Source organism: Kogia breviceps, chromosome 10 (assembly GCF_026419965.1).
Source record: "Kogia breviceps isolate mKogBre1 chromosome 10, mKogBre1 haplotype 1, whole genome shotgun sequence".
Taxonomy (NCBI): Eukaryota; Metazoa; Chordata; class Mammalia; order Artiodactyla; family Physeteridae; genus Kogia; species Kogia breviceps.
The window spans coordinates 36,322,328-36,334,997 of record NC_081319.1 but is presented as its reverse complement, the minus strand read 5'-3'; the positions used below and the strand labels follow the sequence as shown (position 1 = coordinate 36,334,997).

Sequence of the window (12,670 nt, the reverse complement as noted above, 5' to 3'; positions counted from 1 at the left end):
TTTCCTACCAAAAGTGCACAATCTGAATCTAAGTAAACATCAGACAAACCCAAATTGTGAGACGTTCTAAAAAATAGCCGGCCTGTACTCTTCAAAAACGCCAACGCCAAGGACAAAGAAAGGTTAAGGAAACTAAAAAGATATGACAGCTAAATGCACTGAATCCTGGATGAGGAAAAGACATGAGGAATAATGAACAGTACTCAACCCAGGACATAATGAACATTACTGGGAAAATTGGCCTGTACCTTTCAAAGATGTCAAAGTCATGAAAGTCAAAGAAAGCCTGAGGAACTGTCCCAGATTAAAGGAATCTTAGGAGACACGACAAATCAATGTTAACACATGATCCAGGATTTTCTTTTACTGTAGAAACATTTTACTACAAAAACATTATTGATAAAAACTGAACAAGGTCTATAGATTAAATAACAGTATTTTATCAAAGTTAATTTCCTGATTTTATTTTATTGTGTTCATGAATGTCCTTGATTTTAGAGAAGAGTAAAAGGACATCACATGTACAACTGACTCTCATGGTTCATTAAAAAAGCCTGTGTGTGTGTGTGTGTGTGTGTGTGTGTGTGTGTGTGTGTGTGTGTGTGTGTGTGAGAGAGAGAGAGAGAGAGAGAGAGAGAGAGAGAGAGAGAGAGAGAGAGAGGAGGGAGGATAAAGTAAATGTGGTAAAATGCCAACATTTGGGGAAAGTTGGCAGTAAGTCCCCAAGAATTTTCTATAATATTTTTGCAAATCTGAAGTATTTCTGTAAATCTGAAATTATAAAAATATAAGAAGTTGAAAGTAAAGCATATAAGGTCTGGAATTTTCTTAAGGTCTGTCTTTCCTTTCTGCACATTTATATGACCCTTCTCTTTCTTTGGTCGTGTTGTCTCTGTCCTACTTAATTTGGATTCTACTCCTAGTAGGGATCTTTCCTATAAGGGAGCTTCAGCTGGTTTATTCTAATGGTCCACAGGTCCCAGATTGCTTGTAGGTGACAGGAGGGAGGACAATAAAATCAGGAAGAGAATCAATCTGGCCCAACGTACTCAAAGACAACCAGACCTACAAGTCTCAAACTTAAGAAAGCCTCACAGACTTACAGGATTATAAGCAACAGATGCTTCCTATGAATGCCATAAAAGCCTGAGGCTTGGTGAGCACAGAATATAATTTTAAAAAAATTTTTCCTTATAAATACTGTCATTCAAAATGTTAACCCAAAGAAGTTAGGAAGACCTATGTGCTTGGGAAACTGAAAACCTTAAGACTGTGGACAGCCCAAATTTTCCTACAGCAATACCACATCACGCCTTGATACGAAGTATCACATTACCTTCCGGGGCTTCGAGGGTCTTCTCATTCTGCTCACACCACCCAATGGGGTAGAGGTCAGCCTTCCTGATGTCACACCAGAAGTCTGCTCTCCGGTCCTCCCCGTAGCCATCGTAGCGGAGGAGGAGCAACTGCTCACAGGTGGTAATGATGGTGGCAACCCAGTAGGTTTCAGGATTGGTTTTCACAACCACCTCCAGTTTCATCCCAGGAGCAAATCCATTTTGCAAACGTGTGTCCACCTGAACAGGGAAATGTTATTAACCACCAAAAAAACCATCTCAAATGAATACTGCTTTGGCCAACATTCTTTAAGACTTACAATTCTGAAGCACTAAATGCAATAATATCTTCTCAAGGGAAACCTGAGAAATTCCAATTCTAACTCACAGGAGTGGTCCAAACAAAACAGGGACTAGCAATGCTGCTCTGTTCCATCTGACTCTGAAGGAGCTTTAAGAGAACTCAATATTCCACCAAAGCAGTCTATTATGATTATAGAATATGCTTTCTATTAAGTATACAAATCACTGAATGTTCACCATTTTAACAACCTTCAATACATTAAGTTTTCAAGAGTGATTTCTCGATCATTCAAAAGAAAATTTGTGAAGCTAGAAAAGGTAAAGGACAAAAGTAAGTTATATTGATAATAAACTAGTATAATATGTACCATACAAAGGGAGCCATATTTCCCAGTTTCCCTAAAACAGTCTGTGTTTATACCTGTTATTCTTGAATAATAATAATGCCTCTTATCTCTCTCAAAAGTGTCCTAATTTAGATGATAAATTATATGGTCACAAAGTTAGGGGTCTGCAATTCTGGAACTCCTGTATGTGTATACTAAAATTAAATAAATATATTATGGATAATGAGAGCCAGGTTTCTCACTGTGCGAGAAAGAAGGAAAAATAAGTAGAGGGGAATGGGACTTCCCTGGCAGTCCAGTGGTTAAGACTCCACGCTTCCACTGCAGGGGGCATGGGTTCAATCCCTGGTGAGGGAACTAAGATCCTACATGCTGCATGGCACAGCCAAAAATAATAATAATAATAAAATAGAAAAAAATTTTAAAAAGAAGAAGGTAAAACCAGAATGAATCTTGTGGTGTTGATCTGAAATCAGAGGTATGGATGCCAAAATGACTATGACGACTATGATATCTGCAAAATCTCAAACGTTCTCTCCACAAAATTCTTCTTAGTCCCAAAGGGGAAAACAGTAACATTACGGTGAAGAAATCTGGCAGATGCCACCTTAACTAATGGATCAAAGTTAACATCACCAGTCCTAAAACATCAGTATCACATACCCTTGATATCACACCAGAAAAGCACATCATCATTTCTATGACATTCTTGACAAATGCATAAACTCAAGCTAATCATGAGAAAACCCAAACGCAAATTGAGAAACATTCTACAAAATAACTGGTATATGATATGTGCTTCAAAAGTATCCAGGCCATGAAAGACAGAGAGAGAATGAGGAACTGTCCCACACTGGAGGAGACGATGGAGACGTGACAACTAAGTGCAATGTGGCCATCATAACCACTGGAAAGTGAGGGGGCTCCTGGAAAGGAGAGGCCAGAGAGGGAAAGTCCACATTCTGTGTAAAATTCCTCCCCATTCTAATCACTAACCTGCTGTACTCCTGAAAGGTAATCACTATCCTGAATTATAACACTACAGTTTAACACTGCCTGTATTTCAGCACTAAGTTAGCAAAATTATGCAGTATGAATATTTTTCTGTGTGGGGTTTCTCTTGCCCAACATTGCTTATGAGATTCATTTGTGCTGTTGCATGTAACAGTACTTTATGTCTTCTCACTCCTGTATAATATTCCATTATACAAATATGCCATAATTTATCCATTCTAATGCTCCTCGTAGTAGGCACTCTGGGTAGGTCACAGTTTTGGAAGACTACTGATAATATTCTAATAATTATATGAATAGTTTTGTATGTCATTTGATGCATACCTACATGGATTCCTATAATAAAAAGACAAATATTTTCCAAAGTGGCTGTACCAATGTACTCTGCCAGTAGCATACAAGAAATCCTTCTGCCTTAACATTCTAACCAACATCACTGTATTTTCTGCCTTTTTCATTTTAACCATTTTGAAACACGTATTATATTATCTCACTGTAATTTTAATTTGCATTTTCTGATTATTAATAGAGTTGAGAACCCTTTTATTTATTAGTCATTTAGATTTCTTCTTCTGGGGAATGCCTAAATTTCTTGCCAATTTTTAACTGAGTCAATACTCTGGATATCAGTCTGTCAATTACTTGTATTATAAATATCACTTTCTTGATGGTGTTGCTTGATAAACAGAAGTTATTAATTTTAATATACTCTCTGATTCATCAATATTTTTCCTTTAAAAAGTTAATGGTTTTTCTATATTTTTAAACAAATTTTTCCCTATCTGTAGAGGTCATAAGATATACTACTATATTATTTTCTAGAAGCCTTTTATATTGAGAACTAATATTCACCTTGAGTTAATCTCTGTGTGTGGTATTAGGTAGGGGTCAGGTTTTACTTGTTTAATCAGTTTGTCAATTTCTACTTAAATTTTTTTTTGCTGTTTGACTTGGGTTGCAGTCAATCTACAGATCTATTTGGGGAGAACTGACATCTTTACAATAGTGAGTCTTCCAATAGATGAACAGGTATATTCCTTCACTTTAACTTATATAAATAAAGATTTGAAGTTTCTTTGCAAATATTTCTTACATTTTCTTCTTAGCTATTTGATGTTTTTTATGTTATTGTAAATCACATCTTTCAGTTTCCATTTCTGTTTACGGCTAGTATATAGAAATAATAGATTTTTTATACCGACCTTGTATCTAAAAATCTTGTTAAAATTACTCATTAATTCTAATAATATAGCTGTAAATTATTTTATTCATCTGAAAATAATGACTTTTTCCCTTCCTTCCAAATTCTTATACATTTTAATTGTTTTTCTTACCTTATTATATTGGCTAGATCCTCCAATACAATATCAAACAGAAATCATGTTAACCAGCATGATTTTTGTCTTGTTCCATATTAAAAAGAAAGATGTGTCATATTACCATTAATAAAGTTTGCTGTAGATTTTTTTATATATACTTCATCAAATTAAGGAAATTCCCATCTGTAGTTTGCTAAGAGTTTTATCATAAGTGGATGTGAAATTTTATCAATAATTTTCTTTATGTATTGAGATGATAATGTGATTTTTCTCCTTTATTCTACTACTATGGTGAATAATGCTCATTGATTTTCAAATGTTAAGCCATTTAAGCCATCTTGTATTCCTGGAAAAATCGACTTGTTATTAATGTACTATCCTTTTTAAATATAGCTACATTTAGTTTGGTATTATTTTGTATGCTATTTATGCATTAGTTGTCATGAGTGACATGTCTCTGTAATTTTCCTTTCCTGAAATATTATTAGATTTGGCATCAAGGTTGTGCTGATCTCTAAACAAATTGGTACCCTACAATCAATATAAGACAGAATGATCAGACAGAAAGGAAACAGAAGACTTGAACAAGATTATAAACCAACTAGACCTAACAGACATATAGAGAACACTCCACTCAACAAGAGAACACACATTCCTCTCAAATGTACCTGGAACATTCTCCAGGATAGACCATAATTTTAGGCCAAAAACCAAAAATCATACAAAGTATCTTTTCTAATCACAATGAAATAAAACTGGAACTCAATAACAGAAGGAAAACTAGAAAATTCACAAATACGTGGATATGAAACACATTCTTAAATAGCCAATAGATCAAAGAAGAAATTACAAGTGAAATTAGAAAATACTTAGAGACAAATTATAACAAAAATACATCAAAATTTATGAGAGGCAGCAAAAGCAGCATTAAGTGGGAAATTTGTAGCTGCATATGACTACACTAAAAAAGAAGGCAGATCTCAAATCAACTTAAGAAACTAGGAAAAGAAGAGCAAATTAAACCCAAAGCTAGCATAAGGAAGGAAATAATAAAGATTAGAGTAGTGATAAATAAAATAGAGAACAGAAAAACAATACAGGACTTCTGGTTTTCAATTTGACATGTAAGGATTTTTGGATGTTGGAACTCCTGTCCTAAGAAGAAAAAAAACCTCAACAAACTAAAAATCAACAACTTAGATCCAGCAGAGAATTGAGGTCATAGGGCAAAACTGCTGTGCTCATAATTGGAGACAGACAGACAGATAGAGAGAATTACAACATGCTAGACAGAGCAGAAACCTCTGCAGGACTAGAACCAGGGTAGGAAACCTCAAACTGTAATTAATGAATTGCTAGAGGCTCAGTATGGACAAGATTGAGAGGTAAAAACTCTATGGGGTCCCAGTCTCAGGGCGGCCCACGGACTTCTCTGAGTTTACAACCCCCCCCCACCCCCGCCAGGCATCCTACCAGGTTTTCACAATAAAGATCAGAGAAAAATCTCCTAGTACTTCTGGCAGAGGGAAGAATAAAGTAGCATTGTGAAATACAACCAAAGCATTCTGCTCTTCCTAACAAGACTAACCCTCAAGAAAAACTATTTTACTAGGTCCTAGCCAACTAGTTTTACTAGAACTTTTACCTGAGTTTTCCTGATCTAAGGTAAGGGAAATACCCAACTCCAGCCCCCTATAGCCTCCAAAATAGGGTAAAGGAAATGCACAACTCAGGTTCACTAAAACACTGAGACCAAATCACAGGGCTAGAGAATGCTTTTGCTCTCCTCACACCTTACCACCACATCAAGAGGGCTCCTGTAAAACAAGGGAGACAAAATAAATGACACCAAAGTAAATTTTAGCCTCTGACACCTATAGCTACAACAAACGGTAAAATCAATCTAACTTCTATCTAGGTAAACATAAAACACTAAAGACCTATTTATTTCTATTCCTTTTACTCAGTATATTATGTCCAGCTTTCAACAAAAACTTACAGAGCTACTAAAAGACAAAAAACACAGTTTGAAGAAACAGAGGAGACATTAGAACCAGGCTCAGATATGGCAGAGATGTAACATACCAGGAATTTAAAACAACTGATTAATATGATAAGGGCTCTAAATGAAAAGAGTGGACAGATGGATGATGCAAGAAGAGAGTTAGAAACTCCGAGGAAAAATCAAAATGAAATGGTAGACACCAAAAACACTCTAACAAAAATGAAGAATTCCTTGATGGGCTCAACCACAAGACTGGGGTCAGCCAGGGAAAGAATCTGTGAGCTAGAAAAAATGTCAATAGAAACTTTCAAAACTGAAAAGCACAGAGAAAAAAGAATGAGAAAGTTGGAAAAGAATACCAAAGAACTGTGGGACAATTATAAAAAGTGTGACATAAGTGTACTATAAATATTGGAAGGAAAAGAGAGAAAGAATAGAAGAAATATTTGAAGCAATAATGATTGAGAATTTCCCAAAATTAATGATACCAAACCACAGATCCAAGAAGCCCAGAGAATACCAAGCAGTATAAATAACACACAAAAAATCTATACCTAGGCATAAGATACTCAAACTGCAGAAAAACAAACAAAGAAAAAACTCTTGAAAGACGACAGAGGAGAAAAAAATACCTTACCTATAGAGAAGCAAGGATAAGAATTACATCAGACTCCTCTTCAGAAAACACTCAAGTAAGAAAATAGTGGACTGAAATATTTAAATTACTTAAAGAAAAAAGACACCAACTTAGAATTCTGCACTCAGCAAAAAAAAGACTTTTCTCAAACAAAAATTGAGGAACTTTGTCACCAGTAATACTTCTTGCAAGAAATATTAAAATAAATTCTTCAGGGAATTCCCAGGCAGTCCAATGGTTAGGACTCCACGCTTTCACTGCCGGGGGCCCAGGTTTAATCCCTGGTCAGGGAACTAAGATCCCGCAAGCCACACGGCGCGGCTGGGAAACTTCATTCATTCATTCCTCAGAAAGAAGGAAAATGATATATGTCGGAAACTATATCTACATAAAGGAAGAGCAATAGAATAAATGAATAAATATATAATAAACATATAAAAGAATCAATGAAGATAAAATCTAATTTTTCTTATTCTTAATATATCTAACAGATAACTGTTCAAACTAATAACAGCAACCAATTATTTGGTGATTATAGCTTATGCCTAAGTGAAAGGAATGATAACAATGTTATAAGGCCTGGGAGGGAGTAATTGGGAATACTCTGATATTAGCTACTGGCACTATCCATGAAATGGTATAGTGTTACTTGAAAGAGAACTTGGGTTAGTTGTAAATGTATATTGCAAAAACAAAGGCAACCACTAAAAAAGTTTTTAAAAGTATAATGATGTGCTAAGTGAAATAACCCAACAAAAAAGGACAAATATTGTATGATTTCACTTATGTGCAACAGGCAAATTCACAGAGACAGAAAGTATAATAGAGGTTACGAGGGGCTGGGGGAGGAGAGTGGGAGGAGCCACCGAGGAGAGAAACTGAATACAGGGTTTCTGTTGGAGATGATGAAAAAGTTCTGGAAATGGAGAATGTTAGTGGTTGTACAACATTGAGGAAGAAGTTAATCTTTTAAAAACTTTTAATATTGAAGGGTTTTCAATATGCATCTTTTAATTATTTGCAGTCTACTTACAAATAATACCATACCACTTCATGTGCTGCACAAAGATCTTACAACCATATACTCCCAAATCCTCCCTCCCATCCTTTGTGCTACTATATTTACATATGCTATAAACACACAATATATTGCTACCATTTTTTTTTGTTTGTTTCAAACTGGTATCTTTTAGAGACACTAAAAATAAGGAAAACAATGAACTTTATATCTAGCTACATCTATGCCATTTCTATTGTTCTTTATCTCTTTGTGTGGATCTAAGTTTGTCTTATTTCAAATTCCTTCTACCTTAAGAACTTCCTAATACTTTTTTGTAGATAATGAAACCACTTAATTTTTGTTTTCCTGAAAAGGTCTATATTTCTCCTCCACTTCTGGAAAAAATTTCTGCTGAGGACAGAATTTTAGATTGATAGGTTCATTTCTTTCAACACTAAAGATCTTACTCCACTGTGTTCTGGTTTGGATAGTTTCCCCCAAAAATTTCACTATAATTCTTATATTTATTCCTCTATATGTAATGTGTCTTTCTTTCCTCTGGCTGCCTTCAAGATATTCTCTTTCCCTTTGAATTTCACCAGTCTGAATATGATGTGTCTGGATGCATTTTATTGTTATTAATTATCTTGTTTTACATTACTTGAGCTTCTTTGATCTGTGGTGTATTATCTTTGTTTTCCTTTGGAAAATTGTCTGCCATTATTATCCCTTCAAACATCTCTTCCTCACCTCTGCTCTTTTCTCCTTCTGAGATTCCAATTACACACAAATTACACTTTGTTTTTTTAATATTGTCCACAGCTGTTGGGTGTTCTAGTCTGTTTTCTCCCCACTTTTTTCTCTTTATATTTCGGTCTGGGCGATTTCTACTGACTTACCTTCAAGTATACTGATTCCTTCCTCATCTGTGTCAAGTCAACTGATGAGCCTGTCAAAGGCACTCATCTGTTACCATGTTTTTCATTTCTATTAGATTCTTTCTAATAGTTTCCATCTCTGCTGAAATTCCTCTTCTGTTCATGCATGTTGTCCACCTATTCTGCTAGAGCCTCTAACACATTAATCATAGTTATTTAAAATTCTCTGACAGTTTAAACATCTGGGTCATACAAGTCTGGTTCTATTGCATGCTTTGCCTCTTGACAGTTTGCTGTTTTTCTCTTCCTTCTCGTGTGTCTCTCATGATTTTTGGTTGAAAGCTAGACATCCTGGGTAGAACAGTCAAGACTGAGACACATAGTATTTACTCCCGGAAATGAGCATGTTTCTTCTTAGGTCTTAAGTTCAAGAGAGAAGGTTAAGTCAATCTAGTTAGGAGTAGAGCTGGGTTTGGGTTTTATTGTTGCTAACAGTTATTCACAGTGTACCACAGGCTTCAGATTCCACTAGCACTGTCTGGTATTTATGCTGTAGGCGCATTTGCTATATGGTTTTTTCCCTCAATATTAGCTGCTCCAACCTCACTTTTAGATTTTCTCTTTGTGACTACACCTCTTTTGTAACTACACTTCTCTTTGTGACTGTCTCTCTCTCTCTCTCCACATTCTTGCCTCTCCCCCACAAACAGACCTCTACTACCCACAATTTTCTAACTTTGTAGTGTGGGACAAGCATTCTCTGAGATTCAGCCTCAGTCTTGTGAGATTCTGTGTCCCTTGCTCTTGGGGGTGGAAACTTCTCAGTGATCCTAACCTTCCCCCAACTGTAGGGGACTTCTGATGCTCCAGCATGTATTCCTACCCCTCTCCTACTTACATCCCTTCCCCAATCAGTTTGATGCTTTTGTTCTAGAAGACCCAGGTAAAGCTTAGTGCCTTTTCCACAGTGGGGGCTGTTCTCTCCACCAGACATGCACCATGAGGAAGGTTTTTCCACTATCTTACACTCTTCCTCTTTGCAAATGTGGTTTATCTCTAATTCCTTCTTCAGCCCTGTCTTCCCTCCTTCCTTCATGCCAAACTTGGTGGTGTAAAACTCTTGCCAGTGGCTTGGACATACATTACCATAGCTCTAGAGTTCTGAGTTCTACCAGTTTTGCCCATGATCTGCTAGTCATAGCCATCCCTTCTCAACCTCTTCCTATATCCATGCTTGATTTTTACTGTATTTGGCAGCCCTTCACCATATACTGATTTCAGGTTTATGGTTAGGCTAAGTCCTAATCCAGAGCAAAGCCCTAACTCTCTTCAATTTTATTAAGGCTGAGAGAGGAAGCTGCAGAAGACAAGTGTGAAGCTAGCAGAGGCTGGTTTATGAGGTTGAAGGAAAAAGGACATTTCTATAACATAAAAGTGCAAGGTGGAGCAGTGAGTGCTGATGTAGAAGCTGCAGCAAGTTATCCAGAAGATCTAGCTAAGATAATGGTGGAGTTAGCTACACTAAACAACAGATTTTCAGTGTAGATGAAACAGCCTTATCTTGGAAGAAGATGGAAGAAAATGCCATCTAGGACTTCCATAGCCAGAGAAGTCAAAGCCTGGCTTCAAAGCTTCAAAGGACAAGCTGACTCTCTTTCTTAGGGGCTAATGCAGCTGGTGAGCTTAAGCTGAAGCCAGTGCTCATTTACCATGAAAAAATCTTAGGGCCTTTAAGAATTATACTAAATCTAACCTGCCTGTGCTCTATAAATGGAAAAACAAAGCATGGATGACCGCACATCTGTTTACAACATGGTTTACTGCATATTTCAAGCCCACTGTTGAGACCTATTGCTCAGAAAAAGATTCCTTTCAAAATATACTGCTCACTGACAATGCATCTGTTTACCCAAGACTGCTGATGGAAATGTAAAAGATTAATAACGTGTTCATGCCTGCAAACACAACATCCATTCTGCAGCCTATGGATCAAGAAGTCATTTCAACTTTCAAGTCTGACTACTTAAAAAATACATTTCATGAAGCCATAGCTGCTATAGTGATTCCTCTGATGAATCTAACAATTGAAAGCCTCCTGGAAAGGATTCACCATTCTAGATGCCTTTAATTACATTTGTGATCCATGGGAAGAGGTCAAAATGAACATTAACAGGTGTTTGGAAGAAGCTGATTCCAACCCTCATGGGTGACTCTGAGGGGTTCAGGACTTCACTGGAGAAAGTAACTGCCAATGGGGTGGAACAGCAAGAAAACTAGAAGTGAAGCCTGAAAATGTGACTGAATTGGTGCAATCTCATGATAAATCCTGAACAAATGAGGAGTTTCTTCTTCTTCTTCCTTTTTTTTTAAATCTTTTGGCCACGTCATGTAGCATTGGGATCTTAGTTCCCCGACCAGGGATCAAACCCATTCCCCCTGCATTGGCACTGTGGAGTCCTAACCACTGGACCACCAGGGAAGTCCCAGGAGTTTCTTCTCATGGATGAGCTTTCTTGAGATGGAATCTACTCCTGGTGAAGATGCTGTGAAGATTGTTGAAATGACAACAAAGGATTTAGAATATTACATAAACTTAGTTGATAAAGCAGTGGCAGGGCTTGAGAATTGACTCCAATTTTGAAAGAACTTCTACTATGGGTAAAATGCTATCAAATAGCATTGCACCTACAGAGAAATCATTCGTAAAAGGAAGAGTCAATCCATGGGGCAAACTTCACTGTTGTCTTTTTTCAAGAAACTGCCACGGCCACCCCAACCCTTCAGCCACCACCACCCCGACCAGTCAGCAGCATCAACATTGAGGTAACACCTTCCACCAGCACAAAGACTACTCCTTGCTAAAGGCTCAGATGATGACTAGCATTTTTAAGCAATAATGTATTTTAAAATTAAGGTATGTACTTTTTTTTTAGACATAATGCTATTGCACACTTAACAGACTATAGTATAGTTTAAACATACTTTTATATGTACTGGGAAACCAAAAAATTCGTGTGACTTGCACTTTATTGCAATACTTGCCTTACTGTGGTGGTCTGGAACTGAACCCACAACAACTCCAAGGTCTGCCTGTACCAGACTATAAATCATTTTCTTCAACTGAAGAGGTTTTTGGGGGTTTTTTGACAAAAATAAAGGAATTCATGACTGGTCAAAAAAAAGACAAGTTGGCATCGAGTGGCAAAAAATACACAAAACCAAAAGGGCTTTAGAATATGTCAAGTTTTCTTAATAAAAGTGGCAACAGGAGGGAAAAAGAAAAAGCACTCAAATTCTCTCAAGTATTCTACCTTAAAATAACTCTAAACTCTCTTATGATGGTGCAGTGAGTCAAAGAAAAGAAATATAGTAAGTCAAGCAATATAGTCACCGCTCACATGTTTAAAAGACCCATAGGGAACTGCTGTGGACCCTGTCTCTTCTAGATAGTCTTCCCAGCTTAATTCCACTTCTTCCACTCCAGATCCAGCATCTGGAATTAAAAACAAAACAACACAAAAACAGGTAAGACTCAATTAAAAAAAACTTAAGGTATAAAAACATAAACTTAGTAAACCTAACTTACAATTTACTTCACAAGTAAACTGACTTTTCACACAAAATAACTAAGTATTCTTTTTAAATAGCAGGTTTCCTTAGTGCACTGATTGTCAATGAATCTCAACACTACAGAGTGTGACATGCTGTCTCCTGCTGGGATCTATCTGGGATTCACCTCAATAGATCACATAAAGCTGGTGAGAATGTAACTACTATAATCCCTTTGGACTGTAATTTAGTATCTAATGCCAAATATCTGAGATCCTTAA

The 12,670-nt window shown here is 36.6% G+C and overlaps 1 protein-coding gene across 9 annotated transcripts in view; it reads right to left on the bottom strand.

Moving 5' to 3' along the window:
- SFMBT1 (Scm like with four mbt domains 1) overlaps positions 1 to 12,670 on the bottom strand; it is a 139,508-nt gene that overhangs the window by 42,100 nt on the left and 84,738 nt on the right. For all 9 annotated transcript variants that reach the window (XM_067044004.1, XM_067044006.1, XM_067044003.1 and 6 more), the window contains 2 exons: positions 12,239 to 12,333; positions 1,337 to 1,577 (listed from right to left, as the gene is read on the bottom strand). In XM_067044004.1, coding sequence (XP_066900105.1) covers positions 1,337 to 1,577; positions 12,239 to 12,333 — 336 coding nt within the window. The remainder of the gene's footprint in view (positions 1 to 1,336; positions 1,578 to 12,238; positions 12,334 to 12,670) is intronic.